The sequence below is a fragment of the Caretta caretta genome, chromosome 14 (assembly GCF_965140235.1).
Source record: "Caretta caretta isolate rCarCar2 chromosome 14, rCarCar1.hap1, whole genome shotgun sequence".
In the NCBI taxonomy this organism is placed as follows: Eukaryota; Metazoa; Chordata; order Testudines; family Cheloniidae; genus Caretta; species Caretta caretta.
The window spans coordinates 41,699,065-41,726,116 of record NC_134219.1 but is presented as its reverse complement, the minus strand read 5'-3'; the positions used below and the strand labels follow the sequence as shown (position 1 = coordinate 41,726,116).

At 49.5% G+C, this 27,052-nt stretch overlaps 1 protein-coding gene across 3 annotated transcripts; it reads right to left on the bottom strand.

Annotated features, from left to right (window-relative positions):
* Positions 1-8,457: 8,457 nt before the first annotated feature.
* On the bottom strand, positions 8,458-21,302 carry LOC142069261 (zinc finger protein RFP-like). Of its 3 annotated transcripts, none has more exons than XR_012665041.1 (3): positions 21,179-21,302; positions 11,578-11,673; positions 8,458-10,816 (listed from the first exon to the last, which is right to left on the bottom strand). XR_012665041.1 is itself a non-coding variant. In XM_075119875.1 (3 exons), exons 1-3 carry the CDS (start codon positions 21,071-21,073, stop codon positions 10,772-10,774), a joined length of 282 nt encoding a protein of 93 aa, XP_074975976.1. In that variant the 5' UTR covers positions 21,074-21,302; the 3' UTR covers positions 8,458-10,771. The 3 variants fall into 3 exon arrangements, 2 of the variants coding, with proteins under 2 accessions (XP_074975976.1, XP_074975974.1); XM_075119875.1 differs by having other exon boundaries at positions 20,933-21,302; XM_075119873.1 differs by lacking the exon at positions 21,179-21,302 and adding an exon at positions 13,684-14,138.
* Positions 21,303-27,052: the final 5,750 nt, after the last annotated feature.

Below are 27,052 nucleotides of genomic sequence, written 5' to 3'. Positions count from 1 at the left end.
TGGTGCTGCTCTGCTCCCAGCCCAGTTCTGCTCTCTCCTTAGCGCCTCGGGCCCTGCTCGTGCCCCGCCAACTCCAGCTGACACAGAGGATGATACCTGGGCTGCTGACTCCCTCATTGGCTTGCCTGCCCTGTCAATCAGGCTGACTAGAACCTTGGCCCCTCCCCATTGTCAGTTTCAGGATCTTGATTCCTCATTGGCCATTCCCCTTTCTTTTGGTACTAGGAGAGGGCCAACCGACCCCCCCCCCCATTAAGTTTCAGTAAGATGCCAACAATCCCCTTACACATATACACATGAAAATCATAATTTATTTATTGCTAGCTAGTAAGTCTGCTGCTGTGAAAAGTGATATTTGTAGGTTTGCTAATATTTTTCACAGCCTCTCAGCTAGTTACTTTGGTTGCCACCTTGGTAATATTTAAAAACCGGACAGTCCAGCAGGAGAGCCGGAACCTCCCCTGCCCCGCCTCTTCCCCCCCGAGGTTGCACCCCTGCCCCTCCTCTTCCCTCCGAGGCTCTGCCCCGACCCCTCCTCTTCCTGCAAGTCTCTGCCCCCCATCCACTCCTCTCCCCACCCTCCCTGCCCAGGTCAGGAGGGACTTGTCTGTAGAGCCGGGGCAGGGAGTTGCAGTGGCCCAGTGCAGGTAGGAAGCAGCCCCGGCTGAGTAGGGGCTGGTGCGAGTGATGACCCAGTGCCTCCCCACCCGCAGTAACTAGACTTTGGGTGTCCGGTCAGTAGATGTGACCGGACACTGTCAGGTCCCCCTTTTGACTGGACTTTACAGTCGAAAACCGGGAACCTGGCCACCCTAGCAGCACCCACTGTGCAATAAGTTCTGGGAACACGTCAGGGACAACATCTACTTTTCAGTGGTGGGGGAAATAACTAGGGGGCAGCTGGGTTACACTTGGTTCTGACCAGCAGAGAGGAATTCATTGGTCTAGATGAAATTACTATAAGGTGGGTGCACAACCGGCTGAAAGACTGTACTCAGAGTGTAGTTATCTCAGAGTTAACTCAGAGTAGTTACCAATGGTCTGGTGTCAAACTGGGAGGGGAACGGTGGGGGAGTGGGGCAGAAGCCCCAGGTGGCTTCCCTCCACTCTTTACAGGAAACAGGAATGGGGGGGGGGCAGCCCACCGGGGAATGGGGAGTCGAGCAGGGGGCAGCCCACCCAGAGCTTGGGGGCCAGCCACGTTCCTGGGAGGGAGCTGTGGCTGGAGTTGAGAGACCGGGCTCTCAGCTCCCCACCTTGCCCCTCCGTCAGTGGAAGCGCTCCAGGTGAGGATGCGCCCTGCCGACCCAAGGAGAATAGTGTGGATATTGGCTACCACAGTCATTACTGTAGTGGCTGTAAGTCAACCATAATATAGGTCAACTTAGGTTTGGCATGTAGATGTCCCCTTACAAGCAAAAGGATTTCTCTCACCCCAAAGCTTTCAGCAGTCCATGCTCACTGGAAAGCCTTCCAGCTCGGACCACTCCCCCCACTTCAGTGATTGTCTTGCCAGGGATCTTGCTGCTGTGAGTAGAGATGGGGGGAGATGGCCAGAGGTTCCCTCCCCCTCATACTCCCACCCTTTATACTGGAAAAGTCTTTGCTGGGTCATGAGGTCAGGCAACTTCGTGGCATACGTTAGCTCCAAACCGCCTTCAGATGAATTGTAAATTTCTTTGTTTACCCCTTTCTTCCTATTGGTGGATGGCCAGATAATAGTTTTCTAACACCAATGGTCGGTCCTCTCTGAGGAGTTTGTCTATGAGTGTTCCCCAGAATTACGACATATTTGAGTAACAAATAGGGTTACAATACGTCTGAGTTTTCCCAGACAGAGCCTCTTTTTTGAGCCTGCTGAGTGGGTTTTCCCATAACAGCAAATGCCCAGGGGTTTTGCAGAGCAGATGCACTGCAGCTGAGAAACAGCCCTGATTGGTCTGCTTCCGATCGGTCCATTCCCTTAGATCCACAGCTGATTGGTTCAGTCCCTTGCCTCTGCAGCTGATTGATTGCTGCCAGATCCCTCCCACCCAGGCCCCAGATCCCAGCCCTGGGGAGGGGGTCCCACAGGTAGGCACTGACTGACAGCTGTCTCTGTGTATTGGGCTTGTGCCAGAGCCCTGACACTGACAGCGACTGACACTGCCCTCACCTTGTGAGTACCCCCTCCAGCACCCAAAACGTCACCCTCCCCCAGCTACCCTCCTCATCAGTGTTCTTTTTGAGAACCTGGAATATGGTCACCCTAGTAACAAACACAGAGTAAAATCTCACCATTCTACATGCACTGGTGTTACACGCATTTCAACAGCGTAATATTCAGCAGATCATGAGTTTTCCAATGATCCCCCACCAGGCATACTTTGTACACTATATATCATAACCATAAGCAAGTGGTGAACATGGGGTACAGAGGTTTAGTCACAAGAGGGATGCAGTGCGGGGTGAGTGGGGCAGAAACTGTCTCTCTTATCCCCACACAGGACACTGCAGTAGATGGGGTGGGGGTTGTGATGGTTTCCCCCCGGGCTGCCACCTGGACCTGGGGTACACTGAGCACCCACATCCAACCAGCCTCTGCTCCCTATACACTGTACTGCTGTGACCAGCCTGCCAAGCCCTCTCCCAGGCTTCAGTGTGCACTTTACCAGCACACATACAGGTAGGGACACACCCATCTGGAGTTCATACAGACTCTGTGATCAGCTCTGCATGGGAAGGGACAGCTAAGGCTCCTCCCACTTCTTAAGGCACCCCCTCCCCCGGAGTTTAAATCCAAAATTATACCATCTTGTGCTGCACAGGGAACTGCACTGCATAAGCTCCTGAAATTCTCCCCCTCCCTCAATGTGGAGAGGAATATACACAGCTTTGTGCTCCAAGTTATGACTCCCACACACACTGGTTTTAGATAAAGCAAAAACAAGCTTCTTGACTACAAAAGATAGATTTTAAGTAATTATAAGGGATAGCAAGCATATCAAAGCGGATTACCTAGCAAATAAACAAAATACAATCTGAGCTTTATATACTAAAGAGATTGGATATGAGTAGAAACTTCTCACTCTAAATGATTATTTAAGCCAGTTGCAGAGATTCTTAAGGGGCCAGCTGCCCTTGCTTGCTTCCGGGAGGCTGGGGCCGGCCTATTGGCATTTCAGTAACAGCCTGCTGGAGGATGTGGGCTTTGTGACGTCCTTCCAGGAGTTCTGGCTGGCCTGGCAGGACCAGAGGTGGGCCTTTCCCTCAGTGCAGTGGTGGTGGGATGTGGAGAAGGTGCATGCCCGGCTCTTCTGCCATAGCCACACCCGGGGAGCCAGCCAATGGAGGGATGTGGTGATAGAGCAGTTGGAGCGGGAGGTTTTTAGAGCTGGAGAGGTGTCTGGCTGCCAGCCCCGGGAATCCACCCCTCTGCGGAGTGTACTGGGAGGAGCTCCAGGCCCTTGACGATCTTCAGGCCTGGGGTGCCTTTGTTCTATCCAGCATCCATTTCCTGCGGGAGATGAATTGTGGCTCCCGCTTCTTCTATGCCCTGGAGAAGAAGAGGGGGGGTTAAAAAGCACATCATCTGTCTTTTGGTGGCTGACAGTACCCCCCCTCATGGAGTCGGTGGAGATGTGTGAGAGGGCCTGGGCCGTCTACGCCAGCCTTTTCTGCCTGGATCCAACCAACGCTGATACCTGCGGAGTGCTTTGGGACGAACTCCCGATGGTCAGCATGGGCACCCAGGACCGGCTGGAGCTGCCTCTTGCTCTGGCTGAGTTCTCGGAAGCCCTCCACTGCATGCCCACCAATAAACCTCCGGGCATGAATGGGCTGACCGTGGAGTTCTACCACGTGTTCTGGGATGTCCTTGGCCCAGACCTTCCCACCCTCTGGGCCGAGTCCTTGGAGAGTGGGGTCCTCCACCTGTCATGCAGGCAAGTGGTGCTCACCTTGCTGCCAAAGAAGGGGGACCTCCGCGATCTTGGCGTCCCGTCTCGCTCCTCAGCACGGACTATAAGGTTGTGGCAAAGGCCATCTCGCTGTGGCTGCGGTCTGTGTTGGTGGACGTGGTCCATCCTGACCAGACCTACACTGTCCGAGGCCGTACCATTGTTGTACCAATAAAATAAAAACCAGCAGGATCTTATTAAAGGGAAAAAGGCAAAATACCACATTTATTGTGAATACAGAAAGAATCATAGTAAGCAGTTAGTTCTAGTTATAACATTCCATTCAATCTCATATTTATTCACACATTCATACACACACACACACACACACACAGGTTCTGCAAGGTTGTTATCATAGTTACCAGCCTTAGAGTTGCTCATGCCAGGCCACTGGCTAGGTGGCCTGGACATGAGGAGGGAGCAGGGCCTTGTCAGATGCTCATCTGATGCTCCTGGAAGTTGGTTTGCAGAATCAGACCCCCAAAGTTCTCACTTTTTAGAGTCTATTTTTATAGGAATTTCTTCCTATGCCAGTCTATGGGAATTGCTTCATCATGCTGTTGCTGAATCAATCAGCAGATAGCACATTCCTGACGGCTCCAAGATGTTATCTTGTTCTTTGGTTCTCCCATTCTTGAGGCTGTTGGGTGGATTCCAGTCTGCCCTCCGGGGGGTCCTCTGGTTATTTCCACTTGACGCCTTCTTCAGCCGATGGACACTGGATTCTTAGGCTGGCACCTCCCTGATCATTCAGTTATTATCCACACCAAGCATCCATCCACATACATCCTCTATCTCTATTTTAATCACAATTGTTAATACAACAAAAGGGTGGGGAGTCTCTGGGTGCTGTTTCTGTTGTTAGAGTATTGCTTTGAGTCTCTCTCTCTGTGAATTGCTTTGAGAACAGACTCTGTCTTAGAATGTACTAACACAATTAGCAGCTTGCAAGTTTCACACATAGAGGGAGAGAAACAGTACCAAAAACCAAGTACCAAAAACCAATTATTATTAATTAGTAATACCCTGGAATTTAAACTATGGGGAATCAAACTCATTTGTGATTTTAATACAGAACTTCTTTAATAATCTTTATCTGGTCCAGGATCTCTTGGAGCTTGGGTGTAGGGATCTCTTGGACTTTATCTGGTCTGTCGTTCACCCTCCTGTCATTGGATCAGGAGAAGGCGTTCAACCGGATGGACCATGGGTATCTCCTGGGCACTCTGCGGGTATTCGGCTTCGGGCCACAGTTTGCGCTGTATGCTGACGCGGAGTGTCTGGTCAGGCTCAACTGGACCCTGACCGAGCCGGTCAGCTTCGGGCAAGGGGTGCGTCAAGGGTGTCTACTGTCGGGTCAGCTGTACACTCTGGCCATTGAGCCCTTCCTCCATCTCCTTCGTAAGCGGTTGATGGGGTTGGTGCTATGTGAGCTGGAGGTGCGGCTGGTCCTGGCAGTGTACGCTGACGACATGCTCCTCATGGTCCAGGACCCGGATGACCTGGTGTGGGTGGAGGCCTGCCAAGCTGTTTATTCAGCAGCCTCCTCTGCCCGGGTCAACTGGGTCAAGAACTCTGGCCTGGTGGTTGGGGGAGGAGGGTGGGCGAGCTCCCTCCCACCCATGCTTCAGGCCATCCGGTGGAGCGCGGGTTCGCTGCTCTATCTTGGCGTTTATCTTTCTGCCCCACATCCGTCTCCGCCGGAGAACTGGCCTGGTTCACAGGGCAGGGTGACGGGGAGGTTGCGGGGCTGGACAGGACTGCTCCAGTGCCTCTCCCTCCGGGGGAGAGCGCGGGTGCTTAACCGACTGGTCCTGTCCATGCTCTGGCACCGGCTCAACACCCTGGTCCCTCCCCCAGCATTCCTGACCAATCTCCAGAGGTTGGTTCTGGAGGTTATTTTGGCCAGGAGTGCACTGGGTCTCTGCAGGAGTTCTCCATCTGAAGTGCAGGGGGGATGGGGAGGTGAAATCCATCCCCATGCTGGGGCCAGGACATAGGGTTCCAGCACAATCTGTCCAACCTAAAGGCAGCCCCTCCACCAGCCTGTGCCCTGGAGCGTTGGCTGCACCCCCCCTGCACCACTGGGACTCCCCTTCCATGGGGCACTGGGCCTTCTTCCCCTCCAGCGGCTAGTCCAATCCGTCCTCTTGCTGCCATAGCCTCACTGCTATTGGCAGTGTGCTCGCTCCCGCAGTGTCAGCATGTTTACCTGTACCCGAGCCGGGAATCACACCTCCCAGGTGCTGTGTAGACGTGCCCTCAATCAAACTAGGACATTCGGAATGTAAGCAGGGTCTGAATGAGCTCTCCCCTGACACCTACTGGTGAGCTGGGGAACAGGACTTCAGGAGCTGACCTTGTTTGCATGGACACATCCATCCTGAGTAGGTGTTCAGCATGATGGGAGTGCTTTGCCAAAATGGTCACTTTTGGCTGGTGTTGGATCACAAGTCAGGCCTTGGCTACACTTGCACATTATACTGCAATAAAGCTGCCCAGAGCGCTCTCCCTTACTCCCTGTCCACACCGGCAAGGCACTTAGAGCGCTCTGACTCCCTGGCTAGAGCGCTTCTGGTACTCCACCTCCCTGAGAGGGATAACGTCTGATGTGTATTGGGTGAGACAAGTCAGTGTGAATGAGGAGTTGCGTTACTGCGCTCTGATTGACCTCCGGAAACGTCCCATAATCCCCTTAAGTCAAGTGGCCTCTCTTCTCATTGTTGTGAAATCAGCTACAGGAATGCAGAAGTGCCCTTTCAAAGCTCTGTTTCAGAGAGCCAGCTGCTTATCTGCACCGAGAAAAAGCAAACATTTACTGTTTGCTTTCAGTGAGTGAGAGAGAGGCAGGGGGGAGGGGGGTCTGAACTTACAAGACAGCCTGCTGACACACTCTCAGCACCCCAAAAACCCACTCTCTCTCCCCCCACATACACACAACACACTCCCTGTCACACTCCATCCCACCTCCTGCATTTGAAAAGCACGTTGCAGCCACTTGAACGCTGGGAGAGCTGCCCATAATGCACCGCTCCCAATGCAGCTGCGAGTGCTGCAAATGTGGCCACGCCAGTGCGCTGTCAGCTGTCAGTGTGGACAGACTGCGGCGCGTTCCCTAGTGCGCTCTCCGGAGGCTGGTTTAACCCAAAGAGCTCTACATCTGCAAGCGTAGCCAAGCCTTCAGTTTCTTATTGGGGACAGAGGTACTAAAGGGTTGTAATCCTTGTGGTGTGACTCAAGGGCAGCAGAACTGTGCTTGGCATACCCTGATTGAGTGGCTCACCCTCAACTAAACTGCGTTAGCTGGGCAGGGGACATGGGTTTCAAAGACGAGTGGAGCTGTGAGTGGCTGACAGAGCAAATGCCTGGACAGCGGACCAAGCAAGGTGCACCTCCCCCCACCACCACCAGGGGGAGAGGTGAACTCTGCAGATGCACCTTTAAATTCTGGGTCTTCACTGTGAGTGCGGCAGCGGGAGAAGAGATGGGTACATTAAAGGAACTTTTGGTTGCTTGAATTAAGAACCTGAGACAAAAGGTCACTGCCCAATGTACTCCAGTGTGGTTCTTTTGCTCATGGTTTTATGTTTATTAATTCAGCTTGCAGCGTTTTCCCAAATGAATGCTGTGTGATTTTCCTCCTTTCATTAAAAGTTTCTTTTCTACACTCGGACTCTGTGCTTGTGAGAGGGGAAGTATTGCCTCCCAGAGGTGCCCAGGGGTGGTGTGTAATTTTCCCAGGTTGCTGGGTGGGGGCTTGAGCCAGTTCTGTGTTGTATTGTTGAAGAGGAATCCCTAGATATTGAACCCAGCCCTGGTTGCTGCCAGCTTCCCCTGGCAGAAGGCTTATATTAACACACAATGAGGGCATCCACAGCCACACACAGACTTGCACTGAAACAACTATAGGTGGGAACTAAACCCCCTTGAGTTATTTCAGTGACAATGTGTGTGCAGAGGAGCCTTGGCTTGGTTGTGTGTTGCTGAACATCTAATCACCCGCCTGGGACCAGCCAGGCTACAGGGGCTCCCTGGGTTAAGGTCAGAGGCAGCTGGTGTGTGGTAGTGACAAGGCATGAAAATGGCAACAACTCATTAATCTGGAGCAAAACTTGAGCCGAAGGGTGTGTGACGGGTTGGATCAGAGAAACCCCCTTGGGAACTGCCAACTGATGTGCCAAGACTATTTCTGCCCCTGCTTTCCTGCCTTGGCAGCTTAGGACTTCAGTACCCTGCCTGGTTTGAGCTAGACACGCTAGCCTGCTGCAAACCCAGACCCAGGTCTGAACCACAGCCCCTAAGAGCTCAAGGCTTACCTGGAAGCAGTTTAGGAAATGTTCCTGTCTTTAATCCTCAGATGCTCAACTCCCAATGGGGCCAAACCCTAAATAAATCCATTTAACCTTGTATAAAGCTTATACAGGGTAAACTCATAGATTGTTCGCTCTCTTTAACACTGATAGAGAGATATGCACAGCTGTTTGCACCCCCCACCCCCGGTACTAATACATACTCTGGATTAATTAATAAGTAAAAAGTGATTTTATTAAGTACAGAAAGTAGGATTTAAGTGGTTCCAAGTAGTAACAGACAGAACAAAGTGAATCACCAAGTAAAATAAAATAAAACACGCAAATCTATCTCTAATACAGTAATAAAACTGAATACAGATAAAACCTCACCCTCAGAGATGTTTCAATAAGCTTCCTTTTACAGACTAGTCTCCCTCTAGTCTGGGTCCAGCAATCACTCACACCCCCTGTAGTTACTGTCTTTTCTTCCAGTTTCTTTCCAGGTATCCTTGGGGGTGGAGAGGCTATCTCTTGAGCCAGCTGAAGACAAAACGGAGGGGTCTCCCAGGGATTTGTATAGACTTTCTCCTCTGGGTGGACACCCCTCCCTCTCCCTGTGTAGAATCCAGTTACAAAATGGAGTTTTGGAGTCACATGGGCAAGTCACATGTCCCTGCATGATTGAGTTCCTTACCAGCCAAGCCACATTCCTGGGGAAGCTCAGACGTGGATTGGCATCTCTCAAAGTTCATTGTTAGCTTAAGTGATTCTTGATTGGGCACTTAACTTGCACATTCCTTTTTCAAGAAGCTGGCCAAATGCTTTTACTAAGGCTACTTAGAAATCAGGCAAGTACACAGCCAATATTCATAACTTCAGCTACAAAAATGATACATGTATACAAAGAGGAGGAATAGATTCAGTAGATCATAACCTTTACAGAGATATGTTACATGGCATATGTAGCATAAAACATATTCCAGCTATGTCATATATACATTCATAAGCATAATTCCATAAAGCCTTATGGGGTGTACCGTCACAGGGTGATATGGTAAATCTTCTAAGATTTATGTCATTGCAGTCTAAAGGTTACAGCCCAGCCCATTCAAGACAAGAGGTAAGAGCTAGAAAGAAGATTTTAGGTTTTAACTTTGTAAAACTCCAAACATAAAAAGGAAAGTAACAATCCAACCCATTCCCCACCCCAATCCTCCACCCCGTTCGAGCTGCCCCAGTCTCTTCCTGTCATTTTTTCTCCTTGGGCCAATACTGAGTTCATTATCACTGTGGGGACTGGGTCTGGTGGGGGAAAATACAAGCCAGGGATCCTAGTTTGGGTTTTGTCTGACTCTGGGCAGAGGAGTGTGAGGCCGGAGAGATGGGACAATGGGGCCTGCTCATCACACAAAGCTGGACATGCTCAAGTCCACAATGAGCAGCAATCTGCCCCTCTGCACAGGCTCTTTGCTGCTGGAGCTCCCCGAAAATGTTTCCCACCAACGCATTTGCTGCCATAGGTCTAGATTCTGACTCGGGTTGCACCTTTGCTCCTTTGACATGAGCAGTCAGCCAGTGTTTGGGGCGTTGCTAGATTCTTCCATTGGGAGTAGAAATGGATTATAGGAGTCAGCTATTTCTTTGGTGCAATCTTTATTATTTACAAACAATGTCCACACATTCCTGTGTCCTGAACAAACAACTGCAGACAGTTTCTTTACTGAGAACTCCACATCTCCCCTTCCAGATGTTGCTGGCACTCAGTGCTGAGAGGCTGAACAACAGCTCGGTTGGTTTGCTACCCGCTGTGCTACACCCAATAATCACAACGGTGTGGAGAAGCAGAATAGTTTATTTGCAGCTGCAAAAAGGTACAGGGAGAATAAAATCCCATAAATAAAACACCCAAAATGTACTGCCAAGAAGCAGTGAGCAAAGTCCAAAAAATCCCATGTGGAGAAAAGGGTCAAAGTGACCCGTGCACATCAGTGTGTAATGACTGATAATGAACGAATCAGAAACGAGAATAACTTGAAAATAGCTCGGACAGCAAAAGTCCTGCCAGTTAGACGATACAATGCATAACACACAAAGGTGATTGGAAAAGAACTAATAAATATATAATCTGGATGCGTATAATACGTTAGACATTGTGAGGGGTAGTTGGAGCATCATAGGAGAAATGCATCATGACCTGCCTATGCCCCTGGAGAAGGTAGCTGGGCAGCATTTCTTTCATTATGTCTGTCATTTTTACTTCGGTAGTAGTTGTAATAGCAAGACATGCTTTTGGAACAAATAAGGGGTTGAATTATTCAATCTGAGTGTCTTGGACCCTAAGTGTGTGGCATTCTCATCCAACAATTAAATAGAAGCATCATCTAATTATGAACCAATAGACCAGCGCCATTCTCTTCCCGCAGTCTCAGACACTGATCCCAGTTCCCCCTCCTAGATCCCTTCTAGGTACCTTCGAACTTCCTCAGAGCCTCCAATAGCGCAAGAGTTTTCTGGGAGAAATCGCTGACTTGCTCTTCCAGTTCAGGAGAAATCTCCTCTGGCTGCTGGAACTTCCCCTTCTCCCACCTGGAGAGACACAATTTCACGTGATTATATTTCATTGTGTGACTCATGATAAGTGCTTACTAGTGAGTCTCTGCTCTAATGGGCCTGGAGTTAGAATTTCTTGACTTCTCCCAGCTGTAGAAATCTGTCCCCTAGGAACTAGACTGAGACACCAACTCCCCCCTCCCCAGCTCATTCCACACAGGTCTCCAAACAGTCCTCAGGTGGGAAAGACTCTTGACCACGGCTGCCCTGGGCTGAATGATAACCAGGGCCCCAGCAGTGAAAGGCCCATATTTCATCCCCACTATCCTGAGGCAGCCAGTCCCGCAGGGAGGTGACACAGCTTCCCCTTCAGCCCCTATATCTCTGAAAGGGAGGTTTCCATGCCTGCCATGTTAGCATATTATGTTATTCATGATGTCTGGGAATTCAGACCCAGAGCAGCAGGAGGAAGGAGCCAGCACTACACTGACAGAGACACCAGGGGACAAAAAAGAAACAAACATGTTAATGCACGAAATGACCAGACACAGTGGACAGCACATCACGGGGACATTCAGTTCACCTGGAGAGGATTTCTGGGAAAGCCACAAGGGCTAGACATTAACTCATCAACTGAAATGGAAGCTAAGGACTTGTCTACACATGAATCTAACCCAGCAATCCATGATCAGGGAGAAACACACACAAGTCCACATTCACCAAGGCCACACAGGAGTCTGCCTCCAAACAGACCTCCCACGGCCAGTCCCTGCTGGTTAATATCAACAGGCACCTACCAGATACTCCAGGCTTTTCCCCTCTCCAATCACTTTAAATCCCAGGAGCTTTTCTCTCTCTTCCCTCAGAGCCTTCAAATGGGCCTGGATTCTTTCCTGAAGAAACAGAAATGATTTGGGAGCTTTTATTTTGGTGTGGAGCTGTTTGTTTTTCCATCCAAAACCCAAGATGATTGTTGATCCTAATCATTTTGTGTCATCAGGACCACCAAGGAGATGAAACCTTCTCAGTGCAGACTAGGAGCATGTCATATTCAGACTTGTTACCAATTCAGGTTCAGTCTTTTCAGTAATTAGAGAGAGACTCAATTATAACCAAGCTTTACTGGTATTTGTGAATTGATTAGTGGTACAGCACATAACAGGACACTAAAGTCACATGGGGGTGAATCAATATATCTGTTTTGTAGAAGGTTTAACGAACCAAGTGATACAAATCCCAGAAGCCACCAGGGTTTCAATATGGGCTGGGATTTCAGCCCTGAAGCTGTAGGGATGGCACTGGTTGGGCAGAGCTGGTCCAAGCGCCAGGGCAAACCCCATGAGACGTCGGGAGGCCACTCGTCTGGTTTGAAGTTGCAGAGTCCCAGTTTGGTGGAGTCCTATCGCTGTCCGGCAGGGACCCAGCACTGGACGTGGCTTTGGCCAATGAAAAAGAGAGAAGAGGAGATTGAGGACGCAGGAGAACACTAGTGGGGGCGGGGGCAGGGGTGGGAGTAGCACTTCCATGTAGAATGATGCAGGTGGGGGCGCGCTGACAAAGGTGGTGGTGGTCCCACGCAGGCTGACCGATTCAGGTGTGGGAGGGCCTATGCAGGCAGGCGTGGGCATGTCCTATGTTCTGGGGATGCCTCAGTGGCCGCCCTAATTAGACAGGCAGATTTGTATAAAGAACGGTTGGGGTTTGCCCCAGTACTGCCCTAAACCCTTTCAGTGGCAATGCCCCCTGGACAGGTCCCCACTTTTCCATTCCCTAGTAAAAATCCCGGAAGCAGTGGATTCTGGGAGATTTCAAAAGGCTGCCTGGTGGGACTAGTGGAACCATTTAGGCTGGTCCTTGCCCACGTACACAACAGAACAGGTCAGACTGGCACCGGTCAGCTCCAGCCTGGGGTTAGTTTGGCTACAATCCAGTCTAATCCCAGTGGTACTTGGCATGGACCTGCACTGTCTGGAGCCCTTTTGTGTGTGGCCTGAAGGTGCTTGGAGTCCACACAGTGTTTAGCCCAGTGATCTCCTCTAGTGCAGGCCAGCAGCATCTGAGTTTAACGCTTCCTGGAGCAACACGGGAGTTCAGAATCGCAGTGGGAAACCTCCTCTCCCTGCTGGGCCTTGGGCTTTTATCAAGGAGTCTTTTCCTCCTACTGTCTGCACTTCATCACTGCTCAGTGCTGCTGGGGGATGAGGGGGGCAACATAGCCTAGTGGTTAGGGCACTGGGCTTGGGCTTGTAAAAATGGGGGTTTATACCCAGCTCTGACATTGACCTACTGAGTGACCTTGGACAAGTCACTTCTCCTTTTTGTGCCTCAGTTTTCCCTCCCACCTTTTGACTCTCTTATCCAGTTAGACAGTAAATGGCTCAGGGCAGGGATTGTCCCTCACTGGGTTTTGTGCGGGGCCCCCTACAATCGAGGTCAGATCTCATCTGGGGTCTGTAGGGGCTGCTGGAACGCAAATAACCATAATAAACACTGTGATACAATCAGTAATAACAGCCACAGCTTGTAGCTCCCCCTTCTCCAGCCTGAAGGCAGTACTCTCACATAGACTGGCCGGCCGCTCCTGTGAGTCAAACCTCATTTGTCATTTAATAGCTTCCGGTCTGCAGAGAGTTCCTTTATTTCATGGTGGGAGCTGGGTTTGAAAAGGATTCAGCTGCTCAGAGAAAGGATTCAGCTGCCCACATCAGACAATTTTAAAATCTTCATCTCTTGCCTTTTTTGCCAGGCTGGAATATCATTAATTTGTACAGCATCTTTCATGCAATGAAGGCTACACACAGCTGAATGACACAGTTACACCTGTCTCGGGCAACTTGTGATGCCATTTCCCTGTAATTCAAATCCAAAGTTATTACTCATTAGACCGGACAGCAACTTGGTACCTTGTACTCCTGGGCAGCTTCCTGTATGGGAACCACCCTGTGAGTGCGGTGAGCCCGGGACTCTCTGCAGATCACACAGATGGGGGTTTGATCCTCTTCACAGAACATTTTCAGAGTCTCCTGTTGTTCCTCACACACCCCGTCCCCTCCTGCTCCCTTCGCTGCCTGGAAACTCAGCCGTTTGGCAATTTCTACAACATTTGCCAGCTGCCTGTTGGGCCTGAGGTTTCTCTGTTGCACAGTTTCTCTGCACTGAGGGCAGGAGGCGGCTGTGTCGGGTCCCTCCCAGCACTGGGCGATGCAGGCTTGGCAGAAATTGTGCCCACACTCCAGAGTGACAGGTTCTGTGAAATACTCCAGACAGACGGGACATGTCGCTTCCTCCTGGAGACTTTCCAAGGGGCTCTCTGCAGCCATGGCTCCCTCCGGGCAGTGGGACAGGCTTTGTTTCCATTTCCTGAGTTCACACTATGCCCCGCTTGCAGCAGCAATGGGGTGTTTCCCTTCCTGGAATTGGCTCATGCTGTTTGTTCAGTTGGAAGGGGCCCACCTGTAAGATTACCGCCCTGGAGGTTGTGGTGAAAAATATTCCCCCCAGTGTTTACCCCAGGAATTGAAATTGGGGGGGTGTTGGAATATTTGGGGGTGGTGGTGGTGAGGGCCGATGAGGGCTGACACCGTGAGGGCAAAGGTGGGCTGTATGGCACCATAGTAAAAGCTGGAAAATGTTTCACAACCATTTTATTAGATTTATCTCATGTTTTAAAATAGTCACAAAAATTAAAGTTGGCTACTCAAGCCTACTATGAAGCATTACGTCCACATCAGCCTTGGTTTCTTGTTGTAATTTTGCACTCTTTGGTGTCTTCTTGTGTGTCTGTTACTTCCAGTCCTTCATGATATGCTCATGATCAGGCAGAAGGCGACTTCTTTCAGAACACAAAATTCTATTCAATGAGGAAAAAATATGCTCAACTGTAGCTGTTGTGACTGGGATTAGCAAGAGATGAATTCCTATTTCTTTCATCCCAGGAAACACAGCACAAAGATTGGGTCCAACCACTAGTAATGATAAAGAAGTTGAAGTTAAATCTTCATTTGTTCATCGTATGATATTCCATTCTGTGTTCAAAATTCTCTATTCTGTCCTGATCACATAGCAGCCTCATTGCTGGGAGTGCCTCACTCCACTCAACTGCGAGTGTTTTATAAGACAGGCATCTGTAAAAGCTACGTGGAGGTTGAATAGAATCCAGAAATCTCTATTGTAGAGTTGTAAGAATCAAGTCTGTGTACTTTTTCATCTGGCTTAACAAACATTTATTGTCCTCTTCACTTATGGAGTCAATATAAGTACCTTCATTAGTCAACTTCTGGACTGAAGTCTTTGCTTCTTCCAGTATGTTTTCAATGGATATCTCTGATTGATCCAAGGATAGCTTCTATTTCTGGACAAAGATCTACTACTGTTGTAGCAGATGCCTGGATGACATTGTTTAATGACCCAGGTGGATTCAACAATAGACTTACAAGAGAGAGAATGGCGAGAGTCTTCTCTGAACTTCGTAACAAAAGTAGTCCACCAGCCTCACGACTTAGATCTGTCCTATCTTAGTGGATACTTTTCAAAGCCAGTAATAACAGTTGCAGTAATTTTAAGACAACTGCCAAGAATCAGTCATGAGAAAGCCAGCAGGTTTTCCCAGGTTGGACTTATTTGAACTTCAGTCCCAGTGTATCTTCTATTTGTTTCCAAAATATTCAGTCCTTTTGGACTCTCACTGAAAAAAAGAGTATAAAAAAGCCATTAAATTTGTGGCTTTTTAATGTCTTTTGACAATTCTGCCTCTTGTACTAATGCTAGCTGGAGTAGATGGCTTCTACAATGTGTATAGGAAAGATTAGGGTTACACTTTTCTCTGAGCAAAGCTTGTACTCCACTATGTCTTCCAGAGAAGTTTGTAGCTCCATCAAATGCACAAGCAGCCATCTGTTTGGGGTTCAATTGACAAGCATTTAACTCTTCTAAGATGTCACAGATGCAGCTGATGTGTCTTCTATAACCTGAACATCTAGAATGCATCTCCTGGCCTACCACAGACATCAAGATAACATACGTAATGACTTAGTACTTGATGCCTATTTGCATTGGTGCATTCGTCGGCCATGTATGCACATATTTTGAATATAGTGAGAGAATTCTTCACTTTTTCCACTCCTGAGTCTTTCATTGTTGGATCACATGTTCCAAGAGAGTCAGCTGAGCTTTTTGCAGAAAGAGAGTGAGCATTTGCCAGTCTTGTTCGGAACCAGTGTCCAAATGCAGGATTAACAAGTGACAGTGCGCTTAACATAGGCCTCTAGTTTGCAGTGTGCGGTATCTCGTGCTTAAATAGAAAGTAGGAGGCCACAGCCATGTTGGTTCACATAAACTGAGTTGTGTCTCCAACATTCTTAACAGCCTCATTAAGTTCTTCTAAAATTGGCTTTGACAGGGACTGTCTTATCAGGCTTTGTGCATGTCGACGCAGTCCAGAGACATGGTGTTTTGCAACCCTTTCATATAGGTTGTCAGTATTGGCTTAGCTGATCAGTCTGGCAAACCAAGCTCCTCCACTTTTACTATATAAATCCATGACATGCCCACATCTTAAATACGGCGTGTAGTTCTGGTCACCCCATTTCAAAAAAGATATATTGGAACTGGAAAAGGTACAGAGAAGGGCAACAAAAATGATTAGGGGTATGGAACAGATTCCATATGAGGAGAGAAGACTGGGCCTTTTCCGCTTGGAAAAGGGACGACTAAGAGTGGATATGATAGAGTCTTATAAAATCTTGTCTGGTGTGGAGAAAAGAATAAAGAAATGTTATTTATCCCTTCACTTAACACAAGAACCAGGGGTCTCCCAATGAAATTAATAGGCAGTAAGTTTATACCAAACAAAAGGAAGTATTTCTTCACACAACGCAGTCACCTGTGGAACTTTTTGCCAGGGATGTTGTGAAGGCCAAAATTGTAACAGGGTTAAAAAAAGAACTAGATAAATTCATGGAGGTTAGCTCCATCAATGGCTATTAGCCAGGAAGGGCAGGGATGCAACATCATGATCTGAAAGTCCCTAGCCTCTGTTCGCCAGAAGCTGGGAGTGGACGACAGGGGATGGATCAATCGATGATTCCCTGTTCTGTTCATTCCCTCTGAAGCACCTGGAACAGTCACTGCTGGAAGACAGGATACTGGGATAGATGGACCATTAATCTGACCCAATATAGCCATTTTTACATAAAAAATAATTATAATAATAAAAAAAAGTTTAGTACAGAAACTCCCCAAGACAATGACTTCTTGAGATAGCGATGATGTGAGATAATGACCTTGGCAAATAATGCATTTTAAAAATCTTGGTGTACTAGGAAACATATATTTATATAAGTTTCCCAGTCACAAATCTAGCTTCTGGAGAAAAGTCACTAAAACATAGTCCAATGCTCTGGCCGCTGTTTGTCATGCCAGCGTTCGCTCTGTTGCTCTGCCCCAAAGGCCCTGTGCTGTCACCTTCTGCTGCCACCTGCCACTGTGACCTCTGAGAGTCGATCTCTCACGGTTCCACCCGACTCTCAGTGATTTCAGCTCTCGGTGGGGGGAACCTGGGCCGTCTCTTCCACAGAAACACTGTCCCACAGCAGGTCTAAGCACTTAGACCAGACTATCAGAGATTTCCGCTCTAGTGGTCACTTAACAAACCAAAAGACTCTCTATGAAGCCTAATCAGCTCTGTCTTTAAACAGGGGAGAGGGGCAGGTCAAATAGTTCTGGTGACTCAGGCAGACCATCAGGCAAAACACCTGTCCCCACCCTCTCCCTTGCCCTCAATCAGCACAGGCTAAGGGCAGTTCTACTGCCCTGTACTCATACAATAAGAATAGCAAGATTTCATTACCCCACACAGTCAAGTGGTTTGTAACCCAACCCCAGCCAAAATCTGTCACTTGGGCAACATAGCTCTGTTTGCTGGATACCTAGGTAGATTAGGTGTGACTATAAATACAATCTAGTCCTGAAGCCTTTCCCCCCAGCCCCCAGCTCATCACTAGCTGTCAGGGAGAGCTCATTTAGACTTTGCTTACAGATCATAATTTGAAATTATTAGGTTGGCCAACATCACCTAAACGAATGCACTGACATTGTCACAAAAAAACCAAAAGCTGTATAAGGAAGCTAGTCTGTGTTCATACTTTTCAAATCTAGTATACTTTTTCAGATACAGGTATTTTATCATATACTTTATATGCTTTTAAAGTGTGTATTAATGTTTCAATTTCAATTCAAATTTCCAAACAATCACTAAAGTGGCAACACTGCATGTAATTAGTTCACAAAACTGAGGGGGGGGTGTTGGGAAAATTCAGGGGGTGGGTGGGGAAATCCCTGAAACTGAATGAGAGTAAAAGAGGGGGAAGGACAGGGAGAGGGAAGGAGAGAAGGAATGGATGGAGGTGGGGAAAAGGGATGGGAGAACAGGGGGCAATGGAGAGAGGAGGAAGAATATGAACCAATCTGATGTGTATTGCTGTAAGGGTAGAGGGAGAGCATATTCCCTGCCCCACAGGCAGGAACTGTCTAACCCACCCCAACACTCACTGAGGATTGAAGTGGGGACCTACAGCGCTTCGCACAAGTCCCTTCAGCTGGAACTAAAGAGTCAGTCTGTGAAGTTCAGAGCTGTAAAAACCCACAAATCCTGTGGGTCAGCCATCAAGGGGGGTGTGAGTGACACACACTCACCAGAGGGCTACAAGTGCCCTGAGGGGATCTTTCAGGAGAAGAGGGGATGTCACAAAACCCAGGTAGAAAGTCAGGGTTACTGATGCTTTGGAAATTTATAGATTCATAGATATTTAGGTCAGAAGGGACCATTATGATCATCTAGTCTGACCTCCTGCACAGCGCAGGCCACAGAATTTCACCCACCACTCCTACAAAAAAACTTCACACCTATATCTGTGCTACTGAAGTCCTCAAATAGAAGTTTAAAGACTTCAAGGAGCAGAGAATCCTCCAGCAAGTGACCTGTGCCCCATGCTACAGAGAAAGGCGAAAAACCTCCAGGGCCTCTTCCAATCTGCCCTGGAGGAAAATTCCTTCCCGACCCCAAATATGGCGATCAGCTAAATCCTGAGCATATGGGCAAGATTCCTCAGCCAGATACTACAGAAAATTCTTTCCTGGGTAACTCGGATCTTACTCAATCTAATAGCCCATCACAGGCCATTGGGCCTATTTACCATGAATATTTAATTACCAAAACCATGTTATCCCATCATACCATCTCCTCCATAAACTTATCGAGTTTAATCTTAAAGCCAGATAGATCTTTTGCCCCCACTGTTTCCCTTAGAAGGCTATTCCAAAACTTCACTCCTCTGATGGTTAAAAACCTTTGTTTAATTTCTAGTCTAAATTTCCTAGTGGCCAGTTTATATCCATTTGTTCTTGTGTCCACATTGGTACTGAGCTTAAATAATTCCTCTCCCTCTCCGGCATTTATCTGTAAATATATCTGTAAATTTCTGTAAATATAAATTTATCTGTAAATTTCTGTAAATATAAATGCTAGAGAACGCTAAGGATTCAAAGCCCCTCCCATTTTAAACCTCTCTTTGCTTTGTGTGGCAAGCTTTGGCCAAATTCTCCTGTCCTTTAGACAGTGTAAACCGGAGACCATTTAGGCTACATCTACAGTATGCAGCTGTTAGCGACAAGGCTGTGTCGACAAAGCGCCGTTTACACGTGCACTTTCCACAGCAAAACTTTTATCGTTGGCAGGGAGGGGGGCAGGTTAAGTACCTGTGAACGACAAAAGTTTTGTTGTTCAATTGCAAGTGTAGACTAAGCTATTGTCCCTGAACTCTGCCTTGCCCGCAGTGAGGGCACTCTGCAGGCAGGCCGTACAGCGCAGGCTGGCACTGCATGATGGCACAGCTGAGATTCAATTCCATGCAGAGAACGACATTAAAAAAACTTCCGGTGGAGAAGTCAAGGGTGCAAACACTGTGAAGTGCCAGAATTAAGGTGCCTGAACAGCCAGATCACCAGCCTCAAGAGGCGACAGTTCAGGTAAGAGCATCAGAGGCAGGATTTTTAGTGCAGTCACAGTAGCTTTATTGCTCTGTGGGCTCCGTGGGAGTGTTGACATTGACTTCAATAGAAGCAGGATCAAGCCCTATATAGGCAATAGAATTTAAGGGCTTGGGACCAACTGCTAGAAAGGTCCAGGTGCTGCACCTTGGTTTCTGCTGCATTGTTTTCCCAGAAGCCATTGGTGTCCAGACTTTTCAACTTACCCTGACAAGCTAGAGTCAATCTCATTTTGAAGGTACAGTCTGGGGACACACGTTGTCAGGCTGTAGGTAGAGTCGGGTTTTATCTCTGACCCCTGCCCCTTCTGGTTTGTGCAGCTGTAGCCATATATCTCAGCATGCTCGGAGCTGCACACCTTCGCGGGGCAATGTCTAGGGCACTTTCCCCTCTGGGAGCCCCATGACCCACTCCTGGGGGCATGCAGATCCCAGAGCTCTTTGGGTTGGTTGGAGGAATTTACAGTGTCTGCCCTGACTCGGAAAGCTGCACATCTTTTCAGATACCTGCTAAGAGCATGCCGACTGCAAACAGCAAACGTTGCTGATGTCTCATAGGCCAGAGAGCCCATCTAGTGGGTTATAAAGAATGAGACATGGGATTCTCACAGAGATGAGGAAAAGTTCACAGCAGGGCGGTTTTATCAGGGGTTCATGGGCGTACTGACACCCCCAAAACCCTGCAGTGGTGTTTTCTGTCCCACAGGGCAAGGCCTGGCTCCCTGCTGTGGGTGTTGTGACCTGGGGGCTCTGACCACTTGCAGCGACATCTTCCACCTCTGCACTGTGACCCTAAACCCAGCCTGGTGCAAACTGGGGAGGGGCTGTAGAGTGAGCCTGCCCCTCACTCAGCCCGCAATGGGGAGCCAGGCACAGCCCCATGGGACATGACAAACTACTGCAGGATGAGTATGAGCTGGGCTCACTCTCCAGGCCCCTGCCCTCTGGCCTGCCCTCGGCACTTGGCTGGGATTAAGGCTGCAGTGCTGAGGCAGAAGGTGCTGTTGTGGCCGGTCTGTGCCCCCTCAGTGGTCTGAGGAGGAGGAGGAGGAAGAATTAGTGGCAGAGTGAAATGGCAGTTAGGGAAGCCCATTTGTGCAAAGCCTACCACGATGTCACGCATGTTGCTGAGTCCAACGGTCGACTTTCCCACTCCAAACTGGTTAGCGACCAATCGGTAGCAGTCTGGAGTAGCCAGCTTCCACAGTGCGATCGCCACGCGCTTCTCCACCGGCAGGGTAGCTCTCATTCTCACATGAACCAGGGACCCACGGGGGGATTAAGCCCACAACCAGCCAGTGCAGTGAGGCCCTTCACAGGCACATTCTGCAGTCTCCAGAATGGAGGTACAGACCTGAGCTCCCATTTTCAGCGCAGGAAGCTCCATCCTTCAGTTCTAAAACTTTGAGCCCATACGTTTATTCTATATGGAAAGAGACTCTGCCAGTCCTAGCTCTTGCTGTGCTGTTCTCTGCTGCTGGGACACTTCCCCTCTTCTCACAAACACCCTCCCTGCGGAAGTGCCGGGGCTGCAGCTCCCCACACACTAGAGATGGTTTCCTTTAAGCCTTCAGCTTCTGCAGTTACTAACACACACAACTCCCACTCTGGAGCACAAAGGGCCAGAGTCTTGGGCCAGGCTGAGCTGCTATTTCAGCAGCAGCTGAAGGGCCCAGGGCAGAGTCCAGTGGAGACATTTTAAGCCCCATCTGGGCCTGATCTGGCGATTAAAACCCTGCAAAAATTCCTGCTACAGAACAAACCGTGAAAAGTCCCTGTCCCGCAGCACCATTCTCAAAGACCTGAGGAAACTTCTAGACTGCGGGGAGGGGAGCACTTTTGTTAAACTGGAGCGAAAGGCGGCAGGGGAGAGAAGTATCACGGAAGGGGAAAACTCCCCAAACTAAGGGAATTCTGTAGTTTTCTCAAAAACCGCTAAGGTTCAAAAGCCTGGAGATTCTAAGTTAAGGTGACACTTTAAAAACACACCCCAATATTGGACAGTCTGCCAATGCACAGTTAGGTCACCAAACAACCCAGGTTCTGTCCTGTGCCAGGACCAGCCTCTCACCCCCATGCCCCACCCCAGTGGACCATCTGTATGTCCTGGGCAAGGAGCGGTCTTCTATGGGGGAGGACTCTTTCTAAATGAGTGTTTGCTCACGGAGTTTCCATGTTGGCAGGAGCTGTCACAGGCCCACAGCCACAGGCCAGGTCTGCACTTGAAAATTAGGTCGACCCAGCTACGTTGCTGAGGGGTGTGAAAATCCACACCCCTGAGAGATGCCGCTAAGCCAGTGGTTCCCAAACTTGTTCTGCCCCTTGTGCAGGGAAAGCCCCTGGCGGGCCGGGCCGGTTTCTTTACCTGCCGCGTCCGCAGGTTCGGCCGATTGCGGCTCCCACTGGCCGTGGTTCGCTGCTCCAGGCCAGTGGGAGCTGCTGGAAGTGGCACGGGCCAAGGGACAAACTGACCACCCTTCCAGCAGCTCTCATTGGCCTGGAGCCATGAACTGCGGCCAGTGGGAGCCACGATCGGCCGAACCTGTGGACACGGCAGGTAAACAAACCGGCCCAGCCCGCCAGGGGCTTTCCCTGAACAAGGGGTGGAACAAGTTTGGGAACCACTGGGCTAAGCCAACCTAACCCCTGGCGAAGACAGTACTAGGTCCATGGTACATTGCTTCTGTCGACCTTGGGAGGTGGATTTCCTCCTATGCTGCCACAGTTTTTCTAGTGCAGACATTGTGTCTGGCTGCAGAAACCCTAAAGTCTGACACTTCCCTGTATTTGTATAGTTAATCTACCTGTGCCACGGTGCCATCCAGCCATTGCCATCTGGCAATGGTTAGGCAAGGGGAGAGTTCAGACTTCTATTTTTCTGCTGAACTCTGTCAATTGTATTGGAAAGGCCAGATTGGAAAGGCCAGATCTTGAAGACATTTTTTAAAGGAAGAAGTGGTAAATTTGGGGCTACAGAGAGGGCTGAATCGAAGATAAAGCCCAGTTCATGGCCTGAGTGACCACCCCTGTGGGGCTGCCCTTGGTGACTGAGAAAGGAGGGTGAGTGGGAGGGTGGATGTGAGGAGATTAGGAGCTTTGTTTTAACCACGTTGCATTTAAGCTGATGGTGGGATACCAGTGAGGACAGAGACAGGGAGACAGACTGGAGGTTTTAGTTTGGACTGACAGAAACAGACCCAGAGTGGATAGGCTGATCTAGGAGTTGTCAGCATAAAGATGATAATGAAAGCCATGGTTTTTAATGAGATTGCCCAGAGGTAAGGTGCAGAGGCAGAAGGGAGGAGGGGAGGTGTGGTGTGAAGCTGAGGTTCATAGACTGTGAGGAGGGGAAGAGGAGGAGTAATAGTTTTATTGTAGTGCCTAGGGACCCCACTCATAGACCAGGGCCTCATTGCGCTAGGTGCTGTACAAAACCAGAACAAACAGAGCATGGAATGCTTGTGGCTAGGTCCTTCCAGAGATGCATTGGGGACACCACTGGGATGAGCCAATGCCTCTCCTCCAGCCGCCTATCGCAGCACAGTACTGAGGGCAAAGGGGAATTCTGCTGCTGACTTAAATGGGGCCTGGGTTCTCCCTGAGAGTATCAAGGCTGAAGGTCTCATTGTACTCAGCTGCAGTGACTGTCTGTGTCACTGATCTCCAGCTCTTCCGGATCACTCTCAGCCAGTTAAAGTGACTTTGCACCATAAGTGCAGTTTCAAGGGGATTTTGGAAGGTGGCTGTTTTTAACTGTAGAATTGTTTCATTTGTTTCCAAAGCCCTTGCACAGGATGTGACAAGGCTGAAAGAGAATTTATAGCTGTGCGGCTCACGCTCTGACTACAGCCGGCCTTTGCTTCCTCTGCAGCTTCCGCTTGTAAGACACCAAGGCTGGGAATTGGTCTGAGTTCAATGAAATGTGCAAAGTATTTCATTTAGGAAGGACAAATCAAATGCACAACTACAGAATGGGGAATAGCTGGCTAGGAGGTAGTATGGCTGCAAAGGATCTGGGGGTCATAGTAGATCACAAATAATAATAGGAGTCAACAATGTAACAGAACTGTGAAGAAGGCCAATAGTCTGGGAAGTATTAACAGGAGTGTTCTGTGTAAGACAGGGGATGTAATTGTCCCGCACTGAAGCCTCAGCTGGAGTAGTGAGTACAATTCTGGGTGCCCCTCTTTAGGAAAGATGAGTCCACAGGTGAGCAACAAAAAATGATCAAAGGTTGAGAAAACCTGACCTCTGAGGAAAGGTTGAAAAAACAGCTAGGCATGTTTAGTCCTGAGAAAAGAAAGCTGAGAGGGGATCTGAGAACAGCCTTCCAATCTGCTAAGGGCTGCTCCAAAGAGGACTGTAAATAGGCTTCCAAGAGCGGTTGTGGAATCCCCATCACCGGGGGGGTTTAAGAACAGGTTGGACAAACACCTGGCAGGGATGGTCTAGGGTTTACTTGGTCCTGCCACAGCTCAGGGCCTAGACTGATGAGGTCTTGTGGCCCCTTCCAACCCTGTATTTCAATAATTCTGTGATCCCAGACTGATGACAACAGCCCACAAGGTGTCCTTCAGAGAGCAGAAACCAGTAGGAAAGACAAAAATTAAGTGAGTAAGTGGCCAAAACATTAGTGACTAGAATAAAGTGGAGCTAAGGGCAGCAGTCCCTGGCAGTGGTTGAAAGCTGGGGCAGGAGGAAGGGGTGGCAGCCCTTTTAGTGCCCCTGGCCACCACCCTGTTCCCTCTAGTGCACATCAGGTCTGATTCTCCCCTGCCTGTCCCCTTGCGTCGGCGTTCACACCTGTGCAAAGTGAGGGCTAACTTGGTTTTAATGCCACTGTTGGTGTGAGAGGAGAACTCTGGCTGGCAGGGTTTACCCCCCACTCTGCCCAGGCGTAAATGGCAGCAGGAGGGGCAGGGCAGGGGAGAATCCTGCCACTGTTGCTTAAGGCCCCGGCTGACAATCAGCATCTCCTTCCTCCTGATCACTCGCATGCAGTGGACCTTTCCGGAGGAAGCCCGGTGACCATGTGAGTTTCCTTCACTACAAACTGTCTCTCTCTCCTGCTACTGCCCTGCCCGCTGCCTTGCTCAGCGGCTCTGCTTCTGCCCTCACACTGAATCCCACACACAGCCCCAGCTCTCTCTCTGGGGACGTCTACGTTGCAGCTGAAGGTGGAATTTCCAGCTGGGGTAGACGTACCCCGTAAGCTTTGACTGAGCTTGTGAGCTAAAAAGACCAGTGTCGCTGTGGCAGCGGGGGCAGCTGGAGAGGCTGGATGCTCAAGTATCTACCTAGAGTCTGGGGCGGGATCGTACTTGGGTGTCTGGCCTATCCCACCACCCGCACCTTCACGGCTACTCTGCTATTTTAGGTGTTGTACCTTGACCAAAGCCAGCACGTGTACATCTCCCCTGATCCCTTTAGGATCCCTTGATGAGGGGGCAGGTCTAATTCAGGGAGATCAGGGGGTTAAAAAGCCAGCTCATAAACAACCAGAGCAGCTAGTGAAGAGAAGCAGCAAACAAGGGAGGGAATTTAGAAAGGGAGCGTGATAGCCAGATACACCTAATAAACAGTCTCTAAACTCCCTCCAGCCCTCAAGAAAGAAAAACACATATGTAAGCAGTGTCAGGATGAGCTCCACCCTGACATCTGGTGGTGAGGTGTGGCAAGTTGTGGAAAAGAACTTCAGGGGCCAATCTCATTTGCATAGGCACACCCACCACGCCTAGAATGAGACCATAGCTGCCCAAATGGTCACTTTGGCTGCTGTGGGATCCCCAGTGTCTCTGTTATTGGGGCAGGAAGAATAAATTGTTATTACCCTGATTATGGGAACTGTGTTTGGAACTGTATGTGGCCTTTTGTTATGATGGAGGGATTCACCATCAACTAAGTAGCACTCGTTAGGCAAGGGTCATGGGTTCCAAAACTGTGTGAATGGGGAGAGACTGGGGATAAGTATTAATACTTGGTGACATGGGCCCCTTGGTGAGGGCCTTACATGCTAATTGCACTTCCTCCTCTCTCCACTGTGGAATATCAGAGCTAATTTTGATTTCATTAGAAGTCTGGTTATAGGCTGCTGAGCTCACTTTGGGCTGACAGTGCACCAACACTGGGGCTCCCCTACTACAAGCTGAATTCACCTAAGAGCTGAAATCACTGAGTGTTGTGTTAAGTAGTGGGGGAGCCTGAAGATATATTGTGGAGCAGTTTGCGGGACGGCTGGAGTGCCTTGCGGACGAGCTCGTGGAGCAGTTTGTGGATGGCAGGAGCTGCTTGTGGGCTATGGAGCTGAGTGAAGGAGCTCGTGGGGCGGCTGGTGGAGTGGAGCGCAGCTGAGCGAAGGAGTTCGTGGGGCGGCTGGCGGAGCGGAGCGCAGCTGAGCGAAGGAGTTTGTGGGGCGGCTGGCGGAGCGGAGCGCAGCTGAGCGAAGGAGTTCGTGGGGTGGCTGGCGGAGCGGAGCGCTGCTATGGGGCGGTCAGCTTCAGATCATGTAAGGTGCCTCTTACCCCTGTCCCATTTCCACCCAGGTTGGGAGGTAAAGCTCCACAGATAAACTTTCGAACTCTGGGGCTGCCCTGACCAGGGACAGAGACTTTTGGGGCATTGGACTTTTGGGACTTTTGGGACTTTGGGTGATTTGGGGTTGCTAGACTCAAGAACCCAAGGGAAAAGGGCATGCCCCAATTTGCTTGGGGTGGGTTTTTTTTGCTCATGGGTTGTGTTATGAATCCTGTTGGTGGTGTTTCCCCAACATAATGCCACATTGTTTCTCTCTGTTATTAAAAGGCTTTTCCTACACTCAGACTATGTGCTTGCGAGAGGGGAAGTATTGCCTCTTGGAGGCGCCCAATGGGGGTGGTATATATTTGTCCCAGGTCACTGGGTGGGGGCTCGAGACGGTTTGCATTGTGTTATTGGAATGGATCCCCTAGATATTGAACCCGGCCCTTGTTGCTGCCAACTCTGACGGGCAGAAGGGTTACACATACAAGGAGCAAACATACAACCCCCCTTACAAGAATCAAAGTAATGCAGGCAGAAATCCAGCAGCAGGATGGGGGCTCTCCAGTTCATTACACTGAATGCAGCGTGTGTTATTACCTCCCCTGTGGGCAGGTGGCGTATGTGGGCATTAGGTGCAAGCAACCCCTGGCCCCCAGCGACCGAGTACAGGCTCTGGAGACCGGAGTGGCGGAAGGTTAATGGGGAGACA

Excerpts from the sequence above, each read along its gene's own strand:
- LOC142069261 (XM_075119873.1), bottom strand. The coding sequence starts at position 14,100 with ATGGCTGCAGAGAGCCCCTTGGAAAGTCTCCAGGAGGAAGCGACATGT. Across the intron at positions 11,674-13,683 it reads AAGCTGCCCAGGAGTACAAG|GAAAGAATCCAGGCCCATTT; the intron begins GTACCAAGTTGC and ends CTGTTTCTTCAG. Across the intron at positions 10,817-11,577 it reads GGAAAAGCCTGGAGTATCTG|GTGGGAGAAGGGGAAGTTCC; the intron begins GTAGGTGCCTGT and ends GTGTCTCTCCAG.